General features: G+C 45.9%; 4 protein-coding genes across 6 annotated transcripts in view; 2 read left to right on the top strand and 2 right to left on the bottom strand.

Moving 5' to 3' along the window:
- The first annotated feature begins 61 nt into the window (after positions 1-61).
- On the top strand, positions 62-1,033 carry mrps6 (mitochondrial ribosomal protein S6). Its single transcript, XM_060073381.1, has 2 exons — positions 62-562; positions 926-1,033. Exon 1 carries the CDS (start codon positions 197-199, stop codon positions 554-556), a length of 360 nt encoding a protein of 119 aa, XP_059929364.1. The 5' UTR covers positions 62-196; the 3' UTR covers positions 557-562; positions 926-1,033.
- A 763-nt stretch (positions 1,034-1,796) lies between these two features.
- Positions 1,797-10,337, top strand: psap (prosaposin). Of its 3 annotated transcripts, none has more exons than XM_060073356.1 (14): positions 1,797-2,000; positions 3,569-3,702; positions 4,053-4,127; positions 4,253-4,378; positions 5,489-5,698; positions 6,033-6,176; positions 6,299-6,355; positions 7,082-7,228; positions 7,523-7,615; positions 7,703-7,886; positions 8,885-9,048; positions 9,142-9,222; positions 9,432-9,539; positions 9,630-10,337. In XM_060073356.1, exons 1-14 carry the CDS (start codon positions 1,967-1,969, stop codon positions 9,660-9,662), a joined length of 1,590 nt encoding a protein of 529 aa, XP_059929339.1. In that variant the 5' UTR covers positions 1,797-1,966; the 3' UTR covers positions 9,663-10,337. The 3 variants fall into 3 exon arrangements, with proteins under 3 accessions (XP_059929339.1, XP_059929338.1, XP_059929337.1); XM_060073355.1 differs by having other exon boundaries at positions 1,839-2,000; positions 5,489-5,695; positions 6,015-6,176; positions 8,888-9,048; XM_060073354.1 differs by having other exon boundaries at positions 1,839-2,000; positions 5,489-5,695; positions 6,015-6,176.
- slc29a3 (solute carrier family 29 member 3) lies at positions 9,907-17,931 on the bottom strand. The gene is made up of 6 exons (XM_060073365.1): positions 17,729-17,931; positions 16,031-16,337; positions 14,892-14,974; positions 14,063-14,289; positions 12,401-12,563; positions 9,907-11,671 (listed from the first exon to the last, which is right to left on the bottom strand). Exons 2-6 carry the CDS (start codon positions 16,334-16,336, stop codon positions 11,047-11,049), a joined length of 1,404 nt encoding a protein of 467 aa, XP_059929348.1. The 5' UTR covers position 16,337; positions 17,729-17,931; the 3' UTR covers positions 9,907-11,046.
- A 3,090-nt stretch (positions 17,932-21,021) lies between these two features.
- The window catches only part of unc5b (unc-5 netrin receptor B), an 11,649-nt gene continuing 9,377 nt past the window's right edge, over positions 21,022-23,293 (bottom strand). The window contains exon 9 of the mRNA XM_060073823.1: positions 21,022-23,293. This exon is cut by the window's right edge and continues 576 nt beyond it. The gene's annotated coding sequence lies outside the window, so the exon portion shown is untranslated.

Below are 23,293 nucleotides of genomic sequence, written 5' to 3'. Positions count from 1 at the left end.
GTATGCAAACATTTCCATGGCCCACGTTCTTGTTGTATGTTATTTGTTCAAAACAGTGGCGCGTAGTTTGTACGTCATCAACAACCGACGCCTTTGAACCATGGTCATGTCATCTTGCGACTAGAATTGCTACCAAATATATCATACATTTGAGTTCTGTGCATTACTCCGTTGTTCTTTTCAAACAGACCGAACCATGCCTCGCTATGAACTGTCGCTTATACTCAAGGTGATGCAGAGACCCGAAACTGTGGCCACCCTGCGACGGACGGTGGAGACCTTGATGGAGCGCGGCGCCGTGGTCAGGGACCTCGAGCACCTGGGAGAGAGACTGCTGCCCTACAAGATCTCCAAACACAACCAGCGGCACGAACGCGGTGCATACTTCTTGATAGACTTTTACGCAGCGCCTAACATCTATAAGGGTCTGCTGGATCATTTGTACCGGGATGTGGACGTAGTGAGACCGACGCTCTTGAAGAAGGATGAGGTGGTGGCCAAAGGACCCTGCTGTGGGGACGATTCATCAAAGTCCCAGAAAGCCGTCAGTAAATAGATGAATGTAAGCAGCTGCTGATGTTGATACACCAGCAAGTCAATGGGTCATTCATTCTACAGGGCATATGATATGCATTTTAACATAATTGCACCGTTAGGCTACACATAATGTTGCGATGAAACCAGTTATAGTACCCAGAGAAATTGAAATTATCATTGAAAAACATTATTAATGGTGTGTGTGTGTGTGTGTGTGTGTGTGTGTGTGTGTAGGACAACCATTAGTTAAAGAATGTAACCTCAGTTAATAAGCGAAACAGCCTCTGAATCTTTAAGAATACTGATGATATGGGAGCAGTGGCCGGACTCCTTTAAGTGTGGTTTTCTGTATCTCTAGCTATAGCCCTAACTTGTTGTTTCTTTGCAGGTGTGACCTCCAGAAGAGCCATTGCGTGATCAGTTGCTCTGTTGCTTCCTTTCGTACACCATTTTTGCTGGAATTGGAAGTTGTTATAAATAAATATTTTCTATTTAAGTTGCTTGAATCCAAGTTATCTCTTATGTTGTTGTATTTTTTCGTTGTATTGTGTGATAAAACTGGATATTTTAAGTGAACTATATTCTAATTCTTAAATCTTGAATGTTCCTCATTTTGAAGACTTCTACAAAAAGGTCGCTTTTATGGCTGCCTCTTTGCATGGTCATTAACTCTGTTTTTAGCTCACAGAGGTTTTTTTGTACGAGAGGTTCCTCTAATCTGAGATAACAGGAACCAAGATCCACCTCTTATTCAGCGTTTTGCCTGTAAATACAGAATGTCCATGAAGCAAACCATATATCTTAAAATGTCTTCAAACACTTTTCAAGGAATTGGACCTTGTTATGTAACCAAAAACTCCAAAGACGTGACATGGTGGACCCTGCGGAATACGACAATCAACCAAATATTAAATTAACATAAGTTGTGAGCCGTTTAGGAAAAAAAACGCTAATTTCTAATTTAACCTTCACTTTGATTCAGATACCCCTCAAACCAATCCTGACAATCCTTTCAGAATGGAACATATACTTTGTAAATGGAGCTATCATGTCATGAAATTAATCATCCTTGATTCTGCATAAAGCAACGAAGAGCACATACTCGTAGTGTAAATTTCCTGATTTCTAAAATGAAGAAGCAGAAATAAAGTTTAGTTCAATTTGCATCCATTATGCATTCGTATCACGTTCGATCGGTCATGCAATCATTCTCAAACCGAAATAGGGATAAAGTGATGAGATCACACGCTCCATGGCGCGCGCCCCCAGACAGATGGAAGCGGGGGCGCGCGTCACATGTCTCGAGACGGAGTCACCTGACGGTGAGCCATCATAAAACCAACAACAAGGCCTCCGCGCTGCATTGCAGAGACCGCATCCATCCCGATTAGACCCACAGCACCTTTCAACACCCCAACACTGCGCAGTCATGCTGCTTCTCGCTCTGCTTTTCGTGTCTTCAGGTAATATGAGATGCGTTTGATTAATTTGTTCAGAAAAAAAAAGGGTTTCATAAACGTGTGGTTGCGTAACAAACCCGGGGTTATGTAGTGCGACAACATGACGCCGTAGGGCGATACTCGGGTTAAGTAATAAACGTATAGAAACTACAGAAAAATATAATTAATGGTGTTCAATTTAACACCGATACGTGTAGTTAGTGAAGGAAAGCAGTGAGCGTAGCACGGCCAGTGATTGTGGTTTGGGCAGCTAAGATAAGCTAACTTGTTTTTGTTCCATGAAGAAACCCACGCAATCTTTTGCTCTGTTGACTTGCTTGATCGCGAATGATTTTTAGGATTCTTATACATTTTTAAAGTCTCAGAAGAGTGTCGAGCCCTAAATAAGTTGTTAAGTTAATATTTCCTTAATGATTTCGTTGGTGGAGCTTGTTAGTAACAGTTAGCTGTGGTTAGTAACAGTTAGCTGTGGTTAGTAACGTTAGCCACTGGTTGGAGCTGATTAGCTCTAGAATGACGGTAAACAAGTACTCAGAGTTTGGACATTACAATGATCTAGTGGCTATTCACCTGTTTGAATCGTCTTCTGTAATGTGGAATATTTCGATGAAACTGGTTATAAAGGGAGGATCGTTACTCAGCGGTTTAGCTGCATGAACGAAATGTTCCCACAATACAGGAAGTGTCGCTTCATCAATAATGAAACTCGGGTTAGACAGAATCCTTAAAACTGTATTTCCATTAAACCAGTTTATTAAACTAGTTTAATTTTCTAAAAGGAAAAAAAGACTTGATACTTGAGTTTCATGCAGTTTGTCCTTTGTGATTCTAAATTAGCTTTTTTGTTATCTCTGCTATGCGCGGCTGCAGAACCAATGTGGCTTTCTTACGATAAGATGTCACACACGGTGAATATTTATATAATGTGCTGAAAATATTTACATGAATCATAAGGACCCCTTGTTTAGAACATGCAGAGATAAGTCTTGGACTCTTATGGGCTGCTCTTTAAGCGTGGGGTGTTAGTTATTTATTCCCATCAAGTTATTTATTCCCATCAATTTTGCAAACCAGGAAGTTCAACCTTTACCAAATTAATCCCCCCTTTTTTAAGAAAGATGGGTAGTTCCTTATTTGTATTGCTACATCCTCAAACTAGAAGTTTGCCATTTGTGTTAAAGGTTTTTGTTTTAATACTTCTCTTGGTGAAATGGGAACCAATCTTGTTAAGTAGTTGTCATGTGAGCTTTGCTATTGTTTTGTTGACTCAAGCATGTACCTGCTTCCTCTTAAACCTTCAGTTGCAATCAAATGGCATTGTATAACTTTGTTCTTATCTGCTAGACGGGTTAACAACAAACATACTATTTGCACATCATGCATTCGGTCGATGTTTCGCCAGGGGTTACATAGCCAGAAATGCATGCACGTGACATGATCCTGAGTTTGTCTATGTAAAAACCAACACCCTGCCTTCTGCTGAGTAGGGTTTTATCCCATCTGGTTCCCCGTCTGAATAAACAGAGAAACCTGCATGAGTCTCAAGCTTATTATCTCCCTCTGCCCTTCAGCGGTCGCCACCCCCTTGCTCGGGATGGAGCAGTGTGCTCGTGGACCCCCCTACTGGTGTCAGAATGTCAAGACTGCGTCCATCTGCGGAGCGGTGACCCACTGCCAGCAGAACGTGTGGAACCAGCCCCAGATGGTGGGACACACGCCTGCTTCTCCCACATTGTAGCTGTGATAAAGTGATGGGCGTGCCCCAGTTTAACAAGTGTACTCTTGTTGAAACTCAATGCATATACCTTACTGTACTGCAATGTATTGTTCCACCTCATTATTGTAAGTCGCTTTGGATAAAAGGATCTGCTAAATGCCCTAATTGTAAATGTTGAATACCCTGTGTATATGTAGTGGCTGTGGTCTTTTGATACATATGTGGGCTTGCGTCTCTTCAACGCTTTAAACTATCAGGATCTTCCTAACTGACCGACTGACCAGTGTTTATGCTGTGCTGCAGTCGTTGGTCTGAAAGGCTTGTTGTTTGTGTTGTAGAAAGCGGTGCCATGTGACCTGTGTAAGGAAGTGTTGATGGTGGTCGAACAGCTGCTGAAGGACAACGCCACTCAGGTGAGATGGGCGAAGTGTCCTCCTGAAAACCCCTGGAGTCAGTTAATGACCAACGTGGGAGATATGTTTAATTTCACAAAGTACGATGTAAAGGTGTCTGACAACATAAAAAAAACGGATTTCAGGCGGATATCCTGAGCTACTTGGAGAAGGCATGCCAGCTGATCCCTGAAAAGGGTTTGGCTGCTGAGTGCAAGGAGTTGGTGGACAGCTACTATCCCATCATCATTGGGATCATCACCGGAGAACTGGTGAGTTACAGACAAGGCCGCCATACAAGGCCGGCTAGGTCCAAGAGGAACCAGCCGGTCTTGGACATAGCGGCTGGGGCCTCCCACTCAATAATGCCTGCAGCTGGTCTGCAGACATGGGGTGTCTAACCACGAACCCCCTCATTTGAGAGTCAAATACTAGACTACCCATCCCCTGTATTTTCAATTGGATTTGAGAGTAATCCATAACTTAAAACAGTCTTAGCATGGCAGCCCTCTTGACATATGAGGGACTACGTCCCCCGTATTATTTTAGTTTTTTGTCACATCAATTGAGATGAAAGCGGGGGCACTTAAATGAAAGGAGAAGTGTCTGTGAGGGGAAGTGAAATACTGTTGAATCAGGGCCATTGATGGAGAAGTAAGTCGGGCCTCTCCTTGTGAAACAGGGACCTTGTTGTGCAACACTGCTTCTGCACATGACTAACAACGGTGTGTGTGTGACTCCCCCTGAGTCTTTAGTATCGCAACGGTTGATTAACTGTCTTTTTAGCGTTGTGACACTGTTGGACAATTATGTGTGTAAGACTTGATACTTGAGTTTCATGCAGTTTGTCCTTTGTGATTCTAAATTAGCATTTTTGTTATTTCTGCTATGCGCAGCTGCAGAACCAATGTGGCTTTCTTACGATAAGATGTCCCACACAGTCAAATATTTGTATAATGTGCTGAAAATATTTACATGAATCATGAGGACCCCTTGTTTAGAACCTGCAGAGACAAATCTTGGACTCTTATGGGCTGCTCTTTAAGCTTTGGGTGTTAGTGGACTGATATTCTACTCTATGCTGGTTCCTTATATTTACTTTTTTTTTTTCTTTTAATGTGTCTTTCAATATTGAACTAGAATTTGGGTTGTTATTATACAGTAATGTCAGCCAGACATTGCTTCGTTGAGCCTCATTTAATATAGTACTTTAATATGATTCTATTAGACATTTTATTGTTAACATGATGCAACTCGTCATATTTATTATAGAGCAGCACTATAAAGTCGGACTGGTTTACTACCGGAGTCGGCAGACATGACGGCGCCGGATCCGGCTGTGCTTCGCGGGGTCTCACCTCCATGGCTCTGTGTGTTTTCAGGATGACCCCGGTGTGGCCTGCGCAGCCATGGGTCTGTGCCGCTCCCAGCAGCTGGTCATGGCCCAGTACCTGAAGCAGATCCAGTCCAACGAAATCCCTCAGCTGGACCTGGCCCAGCGCGTCTCGCCCTTCCTCCTCAACGTGCCCCAGCTCCTGTTCCCCCAGGAGGCCCCCAAACAGGAGGCCCCCACACCGAAGGCCGCATCTCTGGTATGCCGCACACGGCTCCCCCCCCTGACTTTCCATTCGCAGTCGCGTGTGGATTGAGAGTGCACGGCGGCAGTGGCTCAGGAGGTAGAGCGGGTTGGCTGGCGACCGCAGGGGTTGCTAGTTTGAACAACCGGCTCCTCCTAGCCTAGTGTCGCGGTGTTCCCGAGCAAGGCACCCAACCCTAACTGCTCCAGACGAGCTGGCTGTCGGCCCTGCGCGGGTGACTCCGCTGGGTGTGTCGATGTCAGGCCACACTGTAAAGCGCTTTGGATAAAAGCGCTATGTAAATGCAGTCCATTTTTAAATGGCGTTTAACAGATTTGTGTCTTTTCAGGGGGATTCTGCCGTGTGCGAGGACTGCGTCAAGTTCCTGACCGACACCCAGCAGCAAGCCAAGGCCAACGAGAGCTTCGTCAACTCTCTGATCGAGCAGATCGAGAGCCAGTGTGAGCTGCTGGGCCCAGGAATGTCTGATCTGGTAAGGGCCCGGAGCGATTAGTCGACACTGTTGCCTCGTTTTTACCTTGAGGGATATAATTGAGGCCATATTGTTTGTTTACTCTGTGTGATGACACTGCATTTTGGTTCCTTTCTTTGCAGTGCAAGCAGTACATCAGCCAATACGCCCCACTTGTTATCCAGCAACTCTTGTCTATGGTAGGTCTTTGTCTGCTTGGATTTTTTTTAAATGATGCGTATGCTTATTCGGAAATACCCTAAGTTGAGCTAAATGAGACGGTTCCTGATACTAATGGCTCGTGAAATGAAGCCCATTCTGTTACTGCAAGACCCCTGCTCCCTTTGCCTCTCTATTTTAATTCTGACATCTCTTTAATCACTTGTATTTGTTTTGACCATTATTTTCACACCCATCTGTTCATCCGTCTTCCTGCTCTGTTTCTTCCCTCCTGGGTTCATGTTTGCTGCTTCCCAGGAACAGGTAGGTCTCTCTGTGATCTCTGTGATCTTCTCCCTTTGGCTCTCGCTTCCTCTTCGCCCTCACCATTAGAGCAGCTCCCCCCCAACCTGCATGAGTTCCAGTTTCGACTGTAACCTACTAAACCCAACCCTCCCTACTCATACCGGTTTTGGTTAAACAGTGGTTTACTAATTTAGATTAACTCGACCTAGATTGTGTAACTAACGGGGTATATTTGTATTTGAGTGAGTTTTCCCCATTTGAACTGCATGCTGCTGCGCCTTCTCGGTTGGAGAGGGATGGAGATGTAAAGGCCATTTGTCTAACTAACAAAGCGGGGCGTGGCTCTTTGCATGACGGGTTGCCTGTGGTTTATTTAAAGGGGCCCTTGACTCGGTGAGGCACTCGTGTCCACCTCTGTGGTGAGTCGGTGACGTTAATGTTTTTATGTCTCCTGCCCGCAGGAACCCAAGGACGTCTGCACCCACGTAGGCTTCTGCCCAGCGTCCATCAAGTCCACTCCCATGATGAAGCTGCAGCCCGCCAGGGCCGTTCCTCTTCAGAAGCTCGTCCCCGCCACCAAGCTGGACTCTGCGCTCAAGCAGGCCAAGGTAAGTCCGTGGATGGCCGACGTGACGCCCTCCTCATGAGACGCACCCAGACCTTTTAGAAACTGAAAAAGGTGTGGCAATGTCGATGGAGCCATGTTTTAAAAAGATTATATTGTGAATCTGACCTGCTGTGAAATAATCCTGGCAGGTTTGGTCTAATAAAAAATGCAATCGTCCACATTAAGAAAATGTATGTTAAAAAGTAAATTTAATCAAACTCGTGGTCCCTTTAAGACTCAAAGTGTGTGTGTCGCCCTCGGCTGGTTATTTTAAACATTGCCGTTTCTCCTCCAGCCCATGGTTCGTAACAAGGAGGCCCCCCAGTGTGCCGTCTGTGAGTTTGTGATGAAGGAGGTGGAGGGCATGCTGGAAGACGAGACCACAGAGGTGGGTTTTGTGTCCTTGTCGTGCATCATGTCTGCAGCACATCCATTGTAGGTGTGGGTCCGACCCTGTTGTTGCTGATCTCCTCAGGCGCAGGTGATTCACACCGTGGAGAAGGTGTGCAACATGCTGCCCGCCACCCTGACCGCTCAGTGCAAAGACCTGATCGAGGCGTACGGCGAGGCCATCATCGAGCTGCTGGTCCAGCAGGCCGACCCCAAGAGCATCTGCACCGTGCTGGGACTCTGCAAGGGTGCCCACCGCAGCCTTATCCGTGAGCTCCCATCTCTTCCTGATTCTGTTCTGTTCTGAGGTTTGAACGTTGCATACAATTTTTAAACCGGTGACTCACCCCGTGGGCTGGATAGCCACGTGGGTAGGGTTGGTTTGAGGCCCCGCTGAAAGGTAGAGGGTTTGATTCCCTAGCTATGTTCGAAATCGTTCCCTATCACGGATAAAGTGCAGTATATAGGGTGTGGTGTTCGAATTCTCAGTGGTTAATTTCATGCACTATATAGTGCACTTAAAATACCCAAAATTTGAGTATACATGCGATGTTCCCTACACGTTACTCCCGTATACCACAATGCAATGCGGTCGTGTTTTTGCGGAGAAGAAGCTGAATAACCGTGAAAACGAATACATTTAATGTTGGAGTCTCCGGCTTTCGGTTTAGAAATGTCAACAATTGATTTGGGTTTTAACATTCAAAATCAATAAAAAATAAAACATCATGTAAACAAAAAAACGTTTGTTTACATGATGTGGGCGCATCTGTCTGCGTCACACATATTCATACGGTTCATCTACGTCATGTTTTCTGGAACGCCGCCATTTGCACGACCGATCTCGGCAAGTATGACCGCTCATCTGAATGTTGGAGAGAGAGAGATATCTGGAAAAAAAACGATTTTAGTCTCCGATCCTTATTTGTTACCCCTAGCTTTTTTTAAGTCCATTAGTATCGGCCTCACGCTTGCCTCAAATCAATCTTCATGACATATATATTTATTTAGTCCACAACCCCTCCCTATTCAGTGGAGATATCTTGAGCACTTTTAGTCCATGCCTAACCTGTTTCTTAATCATGTGTAGCAACTTGTATTCGTTAAAAGTGTTAATTTCAAAGGAAATACTTTCAGAAGAACTGAGTTTTCTTTTTATGGCCTAGAATTCATAAACTGGATAGTATTTTGCGTGCACATTTCTTCTCGATCCAAACGTTTGAGCGTATGTAAAACAAAAAGCATGAGTAGTGTATTGGATGTGCAGCAGCGTTGGACCTGGCGAGCTACACGACGGGCGGCTACTGCGACGTGTGCAAGATGGCCGTGCGCTACGTGGACGGGATCCTGGAGCAGAACGCCACCGAGGCCCAGATCGAAGCGGCCGTGAGGAAAGTGTGCAACTTCCTCCCCGGGTCTGTCCAGACAGAGGTGCGGTGCCTTGGCCTTATCCTTCCTCTCTGTGAGCTTTTCTTATCTGTGTGTACCTAGTTCTGACTCTAAAGACCCCTCCTGTGTCTACAGTGTGACCAGCTCGTTCAGCAGTATGAGCCCATGCTTGTTCAGCTGCTACTCCAGATGATGGACCCAGACTTTGTGTGCATGGTAAGGACCGGGACGTGACTATTGTAACCTGAATCTATGATAGTCTCTTGAGATTTATGTAAATTGCTTGTCCGCGTGCCGTGGCATTATCACCAGGAGGGTGGGAGTTCAACTACATGATAAATTGACTCCATAAGCTGGGCGACGTGTTGGGCAGCTGCTGCTCGTGTATTGCCATGCTGATGTCTGTCATGGTGGTGCCTTAACAGAAAGTGGGGGCGTGCCCGGAAGCGGGGCAGAAACTCCTGGGCGCGGAGGAGTGCAGCTGGGGTCCTGGATTCTGGTGCAAGAACATGGAGACGGCGAACCGTTGCAATGTGAGTAGTGGGGCGGCAGCACGGCAGTCCTTTAACAGTGAAGTCGTGGGTGTGGGGCTGGTGTTTAACCCGTTGGCTTTTGTCTTTCAGGCGGTGGCTCACTGCAAGCGTCACGTTTGGTAACAAACGATGAAGACTCTTGAATTTTCCACTTTGTGTCTTTAGGTAATAAAGATGAAACACTGTAGAGCCGCTTTCAATTTTAATCTTTTTTTTTTTCCTTTTTTTTTTTTATCCCAAGTCTTCATCACTTGTTTTTGAAATGCCTTGAAGCGTTGAGGGAAGTTTTGGGTTTTGGGGGGGGGGGGGGGGGGGGGGAATGGCGTTTAATGAGGAGGCTTGCATCTTTGTTTTTTGGATTGATGGGACCGTGGGTAGGGGTTTGGAGCTTAGCTTCTTGCAATGTGGACGACTTGGTGTGTCAGTGTCTGTGTCTGTCACTGAAGTATTCTAAAGAAAAGGCATGTAATATTGTGACCACAACTCTCCTTATAGCTGGCTTATGGCTAAGCTAATTAACAATGTTTAGGGTCTGAGGTTTTAGCAGTTCGACCGAATCTGATCCAAGAGTTAACAACTGTTTATATTCGTTGTCCAGCCGTGATGTTGAATATGGTAATGCTGACGCAGCCCACCCTTCACCTCCTGTTTGTACGTTCCTGCAACAGTCTGTGTGTATATTTGATTTCTGACTTACTGTAAGAATCTTGTTCGTTCATCAGTGGAGGCGTCTTATCTTGAGGAATGTCAGGTGATTGGTTTAAATTTTAACACTTGAATTAAAATGATTGGATTGGACTTTCAGAATATCTTTAACACTTTGACCATTGTCTGATTTCATACACAAACGTTGCTTTAAGAATGTGTGGGGAAAAATGTTAATGTTTAACATCTTCTATTATTTGCAAAGTGTTCTTTGACCCTAGGGACAGAAGACTGCTTTATCTAAATGGACCTGGGTCTGTTTCAGTTCACTTTGGGGGGCTGCAGCTGAAAGTTAGTTACAAAATGACATTATGAAATCTTTGTTGTTCAGCGAGTTGTACCAGAACTAAACTTAAGACCTGCTTTCATTTAAATCCAAGCGTAAGAATCCCGATAACAAAGACTTAACTTTGTACTTAAAATATCTTTATAAAACGTGCAAGTACATGTCAATCATTAAAACATAACCCCACAATATGAAATGTACCAACATTTACTTAAATGCTTTGCTTAATTAATGCTACATTTAAGGACCTTCACCATCAAGAGGTTCTGAAGCCTGGCATAGGAGCAGACAATATAAATGGACTTTGTAGTTTGACTTTGTGCTGAATTCCCAGTCATAACTTATTTACAAGGCACTCTGTCTTCACACCATGAATCTGCAACTAAATTTAACAATTAAACTATATACACACGTGTACCGTGCTAAAAACTATTTGTGTTCCATTAAAGTCCAGCAGGGGGTGCCATAGCACCATTTCAGAACGGCTCTTGTAAGTACGAGTCCCCTCTTGTCTTTTCAAATGCTGTGTACGATGACCACTGAGAAGGCCGAGCCTACCGCCAGCCCCAGGGTGAGAAAGAAGGACATGACCACCCCCGTGGCCTCGGCCAGTTCCCGGGGCACCACCTTGGGCCCGTAGATCATGGGCAGGGTGCCCAGGTAGCCGTTGGAGAGGCCCAGCAGGCAGTTGAAGGCGATGGGGTAGAGGTCGTTGTCGAACAGCACCGTGTGCAGGTGGTCCCGCGGCTGGTAGTTGCAGAACATGAAGAGGGGCAGTAGCAGGGTGCGGCAGAGCACCAGGGCGGGCAGTACCCTGCTGGTGGGACCGGGCACCTGCAGCCAGGCCGTCACCTGCCGCCCGCAGAAGTCCGCAGTCTGGTAGAGCAAGAAAGAGCTGAGGGGCACGAAGTAGGTGTTGGTCCAGGGGCTCCCCGAGTCCTTGTCCACCGACTGGATGCCCGAGGAGAGCGCCGGGAACACCATGATGGACACGGAGAATACGTAGAAGACGCTCAGGCCCAGCACCCACACCTTCCTCAGGATGGGCAGTAGCGGGGGCACAGAGACGCTGCTGCTGCTGGCCGGGGACGGGCCACTGGGGGGGCACGGCCCGCTGTACTTGGCCAGTGACATGTAGTGTCTGTGAGGTAGTAAAAGAGTGGTACTTTATTATTCATCCCCCCCCAGAAACTGCAAGGGGTGGGGTTAAGGGCTGATTATGGTCCCACATTCCCGCAACGCAAGGGGGTTACGGAGCCCTTACGTCCTCGCGGACCCTCCTTGCGTCAACCGCAAGGGCCTGTCGTGCGTCGAGGCGACGCAGACAAGGGCTGTGATTGGTCCGCTTACTAAAACCCAACGAAGAACCATAAAGGTGTCACGAGTGCGTCGAAGCGTCTGTGTGGTCGTTGCGCGAGCATGGGAACATACTCGGCCCGTTACGCCTCATTTCCTGTTTCACTGCAGAGTAGCTTTCAGAATGGGATTGTGTGTGTTTCTAAAGTGGTCAGTCCACCCAATGTTGTTTTGAAACCTTTACAGACACCTTTTACATCGTACTCCTGCTGGCTTAGTTTGTGTCACCAGTGACGTGCTTATAGAGCCCTGCCTCAAGCCACAGGATTGGTCGAAACACAGGAAGTGAAAGAATGTGCGACGTTCAACGAGATTCAAGCTTTCTGTCATAAGACTTAAGATGTAATAATTATTGTCTGATTTGTGAGATTATAAGAGCAGCAGATACATAAAATACCTATCTATGTATATATACATATATGAAAAGATAAGTAGCGTCAAGTATGAATAATGCAAAAATATACCAAAAAAATAGAGGAAAATCTTTTATTTGTAATATATATTTTCCACTTACCGTGCGTAGGCTAGCCTTGGCAGCAGGAGGTATGTGACGATGCAGATGATGATGAAGACGTCTGCGGTCAGGAAGTAGGCCAGGGCGCTGGCCGTCACCTCCTCCGTGGCCGCCAGGTCCAGGATGGCTGCCACAGCGGTCAGCGTGCCGCCCATGGCTTGACCTGGAGTAGGGGGGAGGGAAGGTACGTTAGCAAGACAACCCATCAATGTCTTCATCCAAACCAAAAGAATGGTGTGACACAAAGGGGGAGCGACATCGTCTCGTCACTGTGGTGGCTCTGACTCAGTTGCAAGAATTTCATTTTCCAAAATGAACATAACTTAATAATGTTGATGAGCAAAAAAAAAAAAAAACACACACTTAGACTCTTTGCTTGCATCCCAGCCAAAAGGATCCGGGTTGAAACCCCAATTTGCCTAACCCGTACCTGCTCATTAATGACACATCTAGAACTCAATTCACAGTGACTTTAGATTAAAGCTTCTGCTCTAAAACAAATGAGTTCTAGACATTCATTCCTTCATCTCCTCACGCCTGGACCATTGCAACAGTCGTCGCCTGCTTCGCCCCAAAAGTCCATACATAGGCTTCAAAGAGTACAGAATTCTACTGCCAGGCTCCTGAACAGAACCAGCAGGAGTGAACATATTACTCCAATTCTTGCATCTCTCCGTTGGCTCCCAATTGCCTGGGGAATTAATGTACAATTTTTATTGCAGACTTTTAAAGCTCTCCATGACCTTTCGCCTAGCTACATCACGGAAATACCAGTGCCCTATTGTCCCAATCTGCCATTAAGGTTTGTAGCTAAAGGTCTACTGGCAATTCCTGAGTCCTGCCTTGTTACTAAAGGGGACAAGTCTTTTTCTGTTTTAGCTCCGAAACTTTGGAATGCACTGCCTGAGCAAATAAGGTTAGCCTAGCCGATTCAGTGACATCTTTTAAGTCCCTCCTGAAGACGCACTTGTACCGCAAAGCTTTTGAAGACTTTATTTAAGTTACAATTTTGTTCCCTATGTTTTGCCTGGTACACTTTTTTTCTATTGTATTTTTGTTGTTGTCAAATGTATCATTGTATTCATATGCATGTATTGACATTGGACTTACTTGTTCTTAGATATTTGTATTGTTTTGTTGTTTTGTAAATCACTCTGTAACTCTATTTTGAAAAAAGTGTGCTGTATAAATAAAGATATTATTATCATCATTAAAAGTATTTTCTTTTTAATGAAGCACATGAGGCTCATTGAGATAAAAATCAATCACATTTTAGACAAGGTCAAATTTCCTGAGCATTCAAAACCATAGTGATAAAGGGAACATATTATACCACCAGGTGTGAGTGGGATTAGCCTTACAAGGCGTTTGAAAATCTGCCCCATATGACATCACTAGAGGGCGTGTCCATCTAGATCTGTGCTGGATAGATCAGTCTACCAGCCTACCCAGTGGACTGTAGCAAACGTTGATCATCTAGCCAGCACAGATATAGGTGAACACGCCCACTAGTGATGTCATGTGGGGCAGAAAAGCTAATCCCACTCACACCTGGTGGCATAATATGTCCCCTTTAACATTCTGCTGGCCTACATCCTACAGTTGGGTTTTGGGCGCCTAGCAGCCGGACTGGTGAGGCCGTGGCGATGGCCGACCGTATACCTGATATGAGGGCCTGGGAGATCCTCATGGGGAAGAGGCCGCTGATGCCGAACACGCTGCCGGTGAACAGGTTGGAGGCTCCGCTGACCACTGCCACGGTGGCCAGCGTGCCCGCGAAGAACTCCCGCTGGTGCTCCGACACGTCCACCTCCACCAGCACCGTGGTCAGGACGAACAGCAGCAGGATCACGCCCAGGGACGACAGGACGCGCGTTCGCGGGGAGACTCTGTGGAACAAATACCAGCAAAATGTTACTTGACTAAAGGCCATTTTATTCACGTAGACCTTAAAGGCTAGGCAAGGCAACTTTATCTTTATAGCACTTATCACATAAAAGGCACACTCAAAGTGCTTCACGTAGAAACATTGTCATACAATACAATTAAATAATAGATAACAAAAGGAAAACAAAAAGGCATAGGTCGGCTTGGCTCAGGAGGTAGAGCAGTTGTCCTGTAACCGAAAGTTTGTGTCGCTAGTTCGATCCCCAGCTCCTCCTAGCTGAGTATTGATGTGTCCCTGAGCAAGACCCCTTTATTGTCAATGCAAAAACATAGGGAAGGAACATGGAGTTCCAGGGATGGTTTGGAGTGCAATGGGTGCCACAACAAACTAAAAAGCTCTTTGATCCTCGGGTGGGCTACTATGTCTGCTAGGGCTTAACACACGTCTCCAGGTGTCAAGTCTCTTGTCAAGACAGAGATCACAATGAGGGAATTAACTGAATAATAAAGTAAATGCATAAGAAGTGCTCATGTCAATCCCCCCAAAGTCTGGGGGCGTATCAGGTGTAGCGTCTTGGTTTTGTAGTGCTCTGTGCCAACACACCTGTTGACCAGGAGGTAGTTGAGAATCAGACACAGTACAGAGGGAACCGTAGATGCGATGGACAGGTAACTCTCAAAGTAGTCCTGAAAACACAACAAAGAGCAACGACACAATCATTATAATGCACACACATGCCAAAAAAGGAAGTGAGAGTTAGGAAAAAATAACAGATACTGTATCCACATAATTCCCTCTGCTCTGGGTTAGAGGGTTCAGTGTTAAGACACAAAACAAGAAGCCAAGGCACCGGCTTTTCTTTGGAGGACTGGATGAACTTGGACTTCAAGTGTTTCAAGTTGAACTGTTAAACCCTTTCCCCTGGTTTTACATTTTGGTGCACGGGTTTCTAGAACATACAAATTAGGAGACTAATGTGCGAAGTTGAACTTAATTCTCTCGCTCTGTTTCAGCTGTCATGGGGTCTCTGCTGCTGTCAAAATACATACATGGCACACATGCGTTCTTGCATCCCAAATCTGCTGGTGACTTGGACGGTGATCTAGTGTGCAATGTGACCAATTCAAATGAATAAGACCCTTACAGACAGACACATTCCACGTCAAGACTCCAGGGACATCTCACAAAGAGATGGCAGTGTACAAAGTTAAGAGAAATTCACTTTAGAGATTCCAGTTTAAAATCTGGAATCTTTCGAAAAAGATTGACATGTCCGTGTCCAGTATTCAACGTGTATTATAGTATACACATAAGTATTATAGTGTGCAGTTAAAGAGTGCACAGACCAAAAGTAAAATTCCTCATGCAGCACAATCTCAATATTGCCAGTTGGCCTGTTTCATCTTCAATTAATTAATCACGATTCGATTAGATTCAATCTGCTCTTAAATAATGAAAATGGCTCAACTGTGGTACAAAATACAAATGCACTTTATTTTTTCTCTTCACCTTAAACAACAGGTTTTAAGTGCAAACTTGTAAATTGGACAGTTTAAACTTGAGTCTAAACTGGTAACCCTAACCCTAAACAAGTCTCAAAAGTGCAATTTTATATCGATCTTATGCCCTATGAATCGATATTGCAAAATTTTAATGAAATCGATCCAAAATCGATTAAATCGATTGTTTTACCCAGCCCTACTATATGCATCAATATCTCTGGTCAACGTAGCCACACTCACGATGAGGTCGGAGCGGGCCTCCCGGCCGGCTGTGTGGTTGCTCAGCTTGTACATCCAGTAGTGTTTGGCGGTGATGAAGAGGTTCCAGGGCAGCAGGGAACCGATGCCCATCAGGAAGAAGGAGATGTACACCAGGCAGTAGGCGTCCTCGGGGCTGTGCCTCGCGGCCAGCGGCAGCCCCGCCGCCGTCGACTGGTCGTTGCCCAGGAGCGGCTCGCCGTCGAAGGTCCGCACCGGGGCCTCGCAGTAGTCCTCCTCCCCGTACACGGAGTTGACGCTGGGATGGGCGGTCGGCGAGCTGTCCATCCTGAGGCCCGCCCGACAAACACACGCAAGGCCGAAGGGAGGGAGAGGAAGGTGAGTGTAAAAGGGAGACGAGGGAGGAGGAGGGAGGAGGAGGGAGAGGGGTCTACCAGGGGAACCGCGGGGGAGGTGTGAGAGGCAACACAACGGAAGAGAGCGTTTAGGGTTGGAATTCGACGTGACACAGCAATGGTTTTTGCTTAACCGTATTTTCAGCGCCCGTTACGTGTGGAGACCTACTTGTGAATTGTGGGGGGGGGGCGGGGGGCTTTTGACTATCTCCGGTGGGAAATCATAGCATTATTATCTCTTTTCGACGAGTCAGAGTCCTTCTGAGTGCACGGGACACTGGTTGTCTGAGGAGGACACAGTTAATCCTCAGCTATGGAGACACAACACTCATGTCAGTCTATTGTCTCCAAAACACCAGTCGCTTCTGACCCAAGCAACTCTGAGTCAGAGAGATGGGTCATTTGGTATTCTCACATTACCCAGGCTGGGAAATGTAATATAACACAGACAAAGGGAAGAGGGCACCATTGCAGTACACCACCTCACAGAACCGTTTAGGAACTGACTCTTGTCCATGTTCTTACATATTATATTTGTCTTTCAAATGCTGAAGGCATTGTTTTAAGCATTACAACACAAATAGGATGAGAGGATGTGAAACAATTGCTGTCCTTTGGCAGAAATGTGTCCCTCAGCATGTGTTATATACAATTCTGTACTCAGCAGTGACCAGCGGTTCTTTGGGGCATTGGACCCCAAGAAGAACAACAAAGTGATGTTCAAGGGAGATGTTGTCCGCTTCAAAGTCACAGTGCATTGACTGTCGTCCCTCACCAGAAAAACACTTCGTATGCAGGTCAGCAATTGAATGAGTCGGTCAGAATCCGTGACGCAACAGGAGACAGAGACTGGGTCGTGGTGCAAACACGAGACTTCCAGGATTAGCAAGCAAACAATAAATATTATGGAAGTACTTTTCTTGTGCACATGATGTTGCTACCGCTTTCGACGAAACATCAGTGGGCTGAATCATGAAGTTGTGCAGGGCTGATGTGGCAACCCTGTCATGTGCTGGTACCGAGGAGGAAGCAAACCCATTTCCACTGGACAGTCGTTTTCATTGATTGAACCAAATACACGCAAAACAATGCAATGACATGCACAATATTTATGAATTAAAATTGTCTCACCGGGAAGCGAGATCCAGAAGAAGGGTTATACATAGGGTAACTCTTGCATAAACAACATCACAGTTGTGCTCCAAATAAAATAACATATTAATCAATAGATTGTTGAATTTCTTAGTATATTAAATACATTTTGTGAAAGAAAAGGCTTCCAAATTACAAGGAACACCATTGTGGATATTGAAAGTAGTACTACCTTCTGGCTTTGTTCGTCGGGATTCAAATTTAGCTCTCGACCGGATTCCCATCCAGGATGTAAGTATTTAATTTATGACTGCAGGTTATTTCGTTAGTTCATTGACAGATGTCATCGTTGTAGTTGTTTTCGCCGCTTCAGAATCAGAAACACAGCGACGCACCGCTGTCAGCTACTTCCGGTATCGTAATGTCAAAATAAAAGCTTCCGTTTACAAACACGGACGACATTTTACAGAATACAAAAAAATACTATAAAATTAGGATTGATTCATTTCAAGTGTCTCTTTGTTTTGAATATATAATAGGAGGACTGGACTAGCCCGAATATATAACTTTACGTAAACCAGTATCTTTTAACCTATCAAATGAAAGAGGACGTTAAAACGTGTTCCATCCTTCCAAAGACATAACGTTACGTTAACCGATGTCCATGATCCTAATTTAACGAAAGCATTACCAAACTAAAAGTTGTTTATAGAGTCATTAAAAGTTTTTGTTGGTGTGTTTTTTTTGTAGACCCTTTCAACGTAAAAGTAGTCGTATAGAAATACAGTGCACAATATATATATGGCCACCAGATGGCACTATTGACTCGCATATCTTGTGGCGTGAGCCAAGTTACATGACAGCCGCGTCATTATCTTGTTCATTCGGGCTGAATTATCCTACAGGTGTAGCTTTGAAAATACTGAATTCTTGGTTTTATAAAGAATATTGTGGCGACTCCTACCCCCGGGGAGTCTGGGTATTCATAATGTTTGGGGAAAAGGGGTTTTATTGTCTTTGTATAACTTGTTCTGTTATTAGGTTAAGTGGGGTTAACGGGTTTGGGTTCTTTATTGTTTGTGTGTTAATTGTGATGTGTAGTGTGATCGGGACCATTAGTGAGAGTGTTGTGTGTGTTGGTCAGTTGTGCCGTGTTTTCTGTTATGTGTGTGTTTGAATAAAGGCAGCTCTCGGGGTCGTGCGGTGTACTGAGGCACGAGAGTTGCGGCGCCATTTAAACCTGGGCTCCCGTCTCGTCCTTCCCGCGCTGCTCGCCACATTGGTGTCAGAAGTGGGATGTGGCCTGCGCATGCGCGGGGGGATTTGAGTTTCGCGGTCGAGCCCATGGACAACGCACCCTGCGCTATGGGAGCGCAGCGCCCCCCTGTGGACACGACCGGAAGGCCCGGAGGACCGGCAGCTGCCCACCGCCCCAGGACAGCGGTTAGGCTGCCGAAGTTCACTGGGGTAACGCAGTTGGAACCATACCTGGCCCAGTTCCGGCTTGCAGCGTGGCACAACGGCTGGGGTGCCGACGAGGCGGTTGTCCACCTTGCCCTGGCATTGGAGGGGACGGCAGCACGGGTGCTGCTCGACCTGGACCAAGCAGACCAGCGAGACCTTCAGGCCCTGATCCAAGCGTTGGAGAGGCGGTTCGGTGAACGGGTCTCCAGCAACGAGAGCAAGCAGTTGCTGGCTTCTCACCGCCGCAGGGAGGAGGAGAGCCTGGGGGTCTACGCTGCGGATGTCCAGCTCTTGACCCGACGCAGCTACCCGGAATTCTCCGCGGCTACACGGGAGGCCCTGGCGCTCCACGCTTTCCTGCGGGGACTGCAGCCGGAGAGTCTGGGGCAGCATGTCCGCCTCACCGCACCCCAGACCCTCGATGCGGCTCTGGACCAGGCCGAACGGGCTGAGGTGGAGCTCTGCCGCCGTCGCGGTGGTGGATCCGTGGACGCGGCTGGGGCAGCCCTCCCCCCCGGCACCAAGAACATGGGGGTCAAGTCCAGGCAGCGGAAGGGCCGGATCCGGACGGCCACCCTTCCCCCCACCGAGACGGCTGAGGCTTCCCTTGCGCAGTGTCGGCAGCTGGGGCTGGTCGAGGACTGCGGGTGGACGTGGCAGCGTGCCACTCATCCTCGTCGCCGCCGCCGGCGTGGCCGTCGGAAGGCCAGACGTCGGAGGGCGGCGGAGGATGGGGTGCCCGAACGGCGCTCCAGAGGCCCCCTACAGCGGAACCTGGTGGGGGCCGGGGGCCCTATGGAGGCGTTCGGGCCCACCACATCCTCCAGACCGCCTACGACGTTGGCCTTCCGACGGCCACGCCGGCGGCGGCGACGAGGACTGAGTGGCACGCTGCCAGTCCACCGCAGTCCTCGACCAGCCCCCAGACTGCTCGACACTGGCAGTGCAAGGGTTGGTCGTGACGTCTGACCCCTAAGGTGGGGGCTGTGTGGCGACTCCTACCCCCGGGGAGTCTGGGTATTCATAATGTTTGGGGAAAAGGGGTTTTATTGTCTTTGTATAACTTGTTCTGTTATTAGGTTAAGTGGGGTTAACGGGTTTGGGTTCTTTATTGTTTGTGTGTTAATTGTGATGTGTAGTGTGATCGGGACCATTAGTGAGAGTGTTGTGTGTGTTGGTCAGTTGTGCCGTGTTTTCTGTTATGTGTGTGTTTGAATAAAGGCAGCTCTCGGGGTCGTGCGGTGTACTGAGGCACGAGAGTTGCGGCGCCATTTAAACCTGGGCTCCCGTCTCGTCCTTCCCGCGCTGCTCGCCACAATATGTTCAATGAAATTCAGGTATTAATATCCCAAAGGAAAGATACATTTGAAGGACTGTAATGTAACATTACGACATTCGAATATCTGAAAACGACTGTTTGTGTTATACATTTTGATACGTTTTGTAATAATTACATAATGTTTCCAACAATGTGTAAATCCAGAGAAATCTGGTAACGGTGCGTTTCAGTTGGTCGCCTATTAATGGCATCATGACCCCTTTACCCAGCCACTAGCCTTACGCGTAACAGCATTGTTCATAAAGCTATTCTAAGTGTGATTGTTATGACCACAGATAACAGCACGGGGTTTCCCGACAATTACATTTACCACATAACGATAGCAAGGTAACGTTACTGAACGTTATCGAACTATACTTGCAGGAGATCGAGAAAACATAACCTGAGTACGACATTCAAACATTATCTTGTTCAGGAACATGGTTTTTGCCTGATTTACGTCAGATGCATTTCCACTGGATTGTGCTGAAGACAACTCCCATGTTCCCATGCCACTGTGCAACTTCTTCAAAGAACGTCTTTTATTGTTTTGATTGAAAGACCCCTAGTGGAATAAATGACATATATCTTCAATAACCACTCAGGGTTTGTATCTGCTCATTGATTTCTAAATAAATCAGTGTTTCAAATGGAATATATGGAAATCAGTGCTCCGTGTATTGTGTAATTCTTGGTTTTACATCAAGACATGCTCATATAATAAAAAACACATCATAATACTATTGTTAAACTAAGAAATATAATTTATTGCATACAAATTGTATTTAGATACAGGTAAGAAGGCTAGACATATATTTACAATTGTTTGTTTTTACAGGGAGAAAACATTTGAACAGAAACCTGTCATTTTATGTTTGTGTTTTGTAAAAACATTGTGGACTGACTTTAAGAACAAATGCACATCTTTCCATTTAGGCGAGAGCAAATTGCAAATCGATTCAACCCCCGGATCATCTCTCCCGATGCTGTGACCACAGATCCAATGTGTACTCAAGAACTCAACAACAAATAAACACTGACGATTACAGTAGGCCAGTCTTTTGCACCACATTTGGGGCTTTGGAGATGGCAGTCCGTGGCTTCAAGGTACCTTGCGAGCCACTTTACTGGGGTCTCCTCAGGGAGGCGTTTGTTCGTGATGTTTGTGGCCATTCCATCAGCCGTAGTTGTCGTACTTCCATCACGTCTGTGGTTGCCTCGGTTAGTGGTTCATTCCTTCAGAGGCAGTCGGAGAGTCTCCAAAGAGACGACAAGTGTTGTCCTTTCTCTTTTTTGTTACACTGTCGTTTTAAGCCACTCAATGCTACAAATCAATCAGAAAACCCTGTCAGTGTCCTGATCTGAAAAAATATATTTATTCTTTCAGGGAACAAAAGAAAGAAAATGCTTCACTGTTCTTTTGTACTTGCATAGCACTTACAAAGAGAATTGACAAGTCAAAGCCAACACACTTGTGTCTGCATGTGCCTGTTTGTACACACGCACACACAAGAACACTCACACGCTTATTTTTAGTTCATTCACACAAAACAGTGAAGTGACTCACTGTTATAGAGGAGGGATACTGCCTGTGTTTTGGTTTTTCGGGTAGGGAGATTTTAACACTTTTTTTTTTGCTTCAAAGGAAAATAAAAAATAGCAATTCTGGGGGAGAAAATGATGATAATGATGACAGCATTTGAATATAAGCATTAATGCAAATAGCTTGAGGACCCTGAGCAAAAAGCAGGTGGTTTTTAGTAAAAAGCGAAGCAATCTCAAATAAAAGAAGCAGATACATATAGAAATAAAAGGGGGTATAACTTGAGAAACGCATACAAAGATGGGTGGTAGAAAATAATTAAAATGGTCTTGAGGTATAGTTCCTGGTCCATAGCTAGTTGATACAAGGCAATTGTAATCCATTGTTTAACAACATTATCCGTTAAAACCAATAGAGAATTGCTTCAAATACAGCGAAGCAAAGTGTATACAAAATATAGCTTACAGTATATCTACCTGGACATGTATACCCCCTCTCATGTTTTCAAATACAATTAACATCTTCAATAAATATACTGTTTTGAAAAGAAAAAAGATTTGCAACTCCGAAAGCCACTGTGTGCCAAAGATGGCTACTCCATGATTAAACAGCAGGACGATGCTAAGAGCTGTGCAGGGATACTCTTAACGACCAGAGCAATCGCTGCAAGGCCATGGAGAAACGAGGGGAAAGACCAATCCACGAATATGGATAATAACTTAGAAAGGAGCGTTCCTTCACTTTGAAAGGGTTTTTGTTCATGACCGATTGGGAGGAATGTGGCAGAGCAATGGAGGGTAGCAAGAGATAGACATCGGAGAGACAAACAAAAATGTTATCGCGGTATTCTGTGCCAAAGCTCTGAGACGTTAGCCGATACAACATAAAACCACCAGCCCATCTTGAAACTAATGTTTCAATCCGACCTCCTACATCATGGAAAGATGCCCCTTTATTAATGCAGCCCAAATCATAACCACTACCACCCAACACAAGTCTCTCCTTGATGTTGTTTGCTCAGAGTCAGTCTCTGTACGACCAGTTTTTCTGTGTTGCTGTCTGGTGGTGTATGTACCATGAGCAGGGTCGATCCAACTCAGCACAGCCTCCCTCTCCCTCCCCCTCCCCCTCTCCCTCCCCCTCCCCCTCCCCTCTCACTCTTTAATACAAAGCTGGAAAATGAGAACATGAAGACATTGCATGGCTGCTGCAAATCAAAAGCCCCTGCCAATAGGTGTTTAATCATGCACTTTCATGCTGCTTCCAGAGTATGGGTATGAGATAGCGTTTGATTATGTGTGTGTGTGTGTGTGTGTGTGTGTTTGTGTGCACGAGGAAGTGTGTGTGTGTGCATGTAATAACATGTTTTGATTCAATCAATACTTGGATTTTCGTCTTGTGCTTCCTAGCAATTCTATATATATTTATATGCATACACAGATGACGGCAGAGCATGTTAATTCTGTAAGAAC

The sequence above is a fragment of the Gadus macrocephalus genome, chromosome 15, assembly GCF_031168955.1.
Source record: "Gadus macrocephalus chromosome 15, ASM3116895v1".
In the NCBI taxonomy this organism is placed as follows: domain Eukaryota; kingdom Metazoa; phylum Chordata; class Actinopteri; order Gadiformes; family Gadidae; genus Gadus; species Gadus macrocephalus.
Note: the sequence above shows the minus strand (reverse complement) of the source record. Positions and strands in the feature narration are given on the sequence as shown.

What these genes read in the sequence shown, in the direction of transcription:
- psap (XM_060073354.1), top strand. Translation starts at nt 1,967, where the DNA reads ATGCTGCTTCTCGCTCTGCTTTTCGTGTCTTCAG. An exon ending in GGATCATCACCGGAGAACTG is followed by an intron (nt 4,379 to 5,488) that starts GTGAGTTACAGA and finishes GTGTGTTTTCAG; the next exon opens with GATGACCCCGGTGTGGCCTG. An exon ending in AGACGGCGAACCGTTGCAAT is followed by an intron (nt 9,540 to 9,629) that starts GTGAGTAGTGGG and finishes TTTGTCTTTCAG; the next exon opens with GCGGTGGCTCACTGCAAGCG.
- mrps6 (XM_060073381.1), top strand. Translation starts at nt 197, where the DNA reads ATGCCTCGCTATGAACTGTCGCTTATACTCAAGGTGATGCAGAGACCC.
- slc29a3 (XM_060073365.1), bottom strand. Translation starts at nt 16,336, where the DNA reads ATGGACAGCTCGCCGACCGCCCATCCCAGCGTCAACTCCGTGTACGGG. An exon ending in AACTACCTCCTGGTCAACAG is followed by an intron (nt 14,290 to 14,891) that starts GTGTGTTGGCAC and finishes TTTGTTCCACAG; the next exon opens with AGTCTCCCCGCGAACGCGCG. An exon ending in CTCCCAGGCCCTCATATCAG is followed by an intron (nt 12,564 to 14,062) that starts GTATACGGTCGG and finishes CCCCTACTCCAG; the next exon opens with GTCAAGCCATGGGCGGCACG.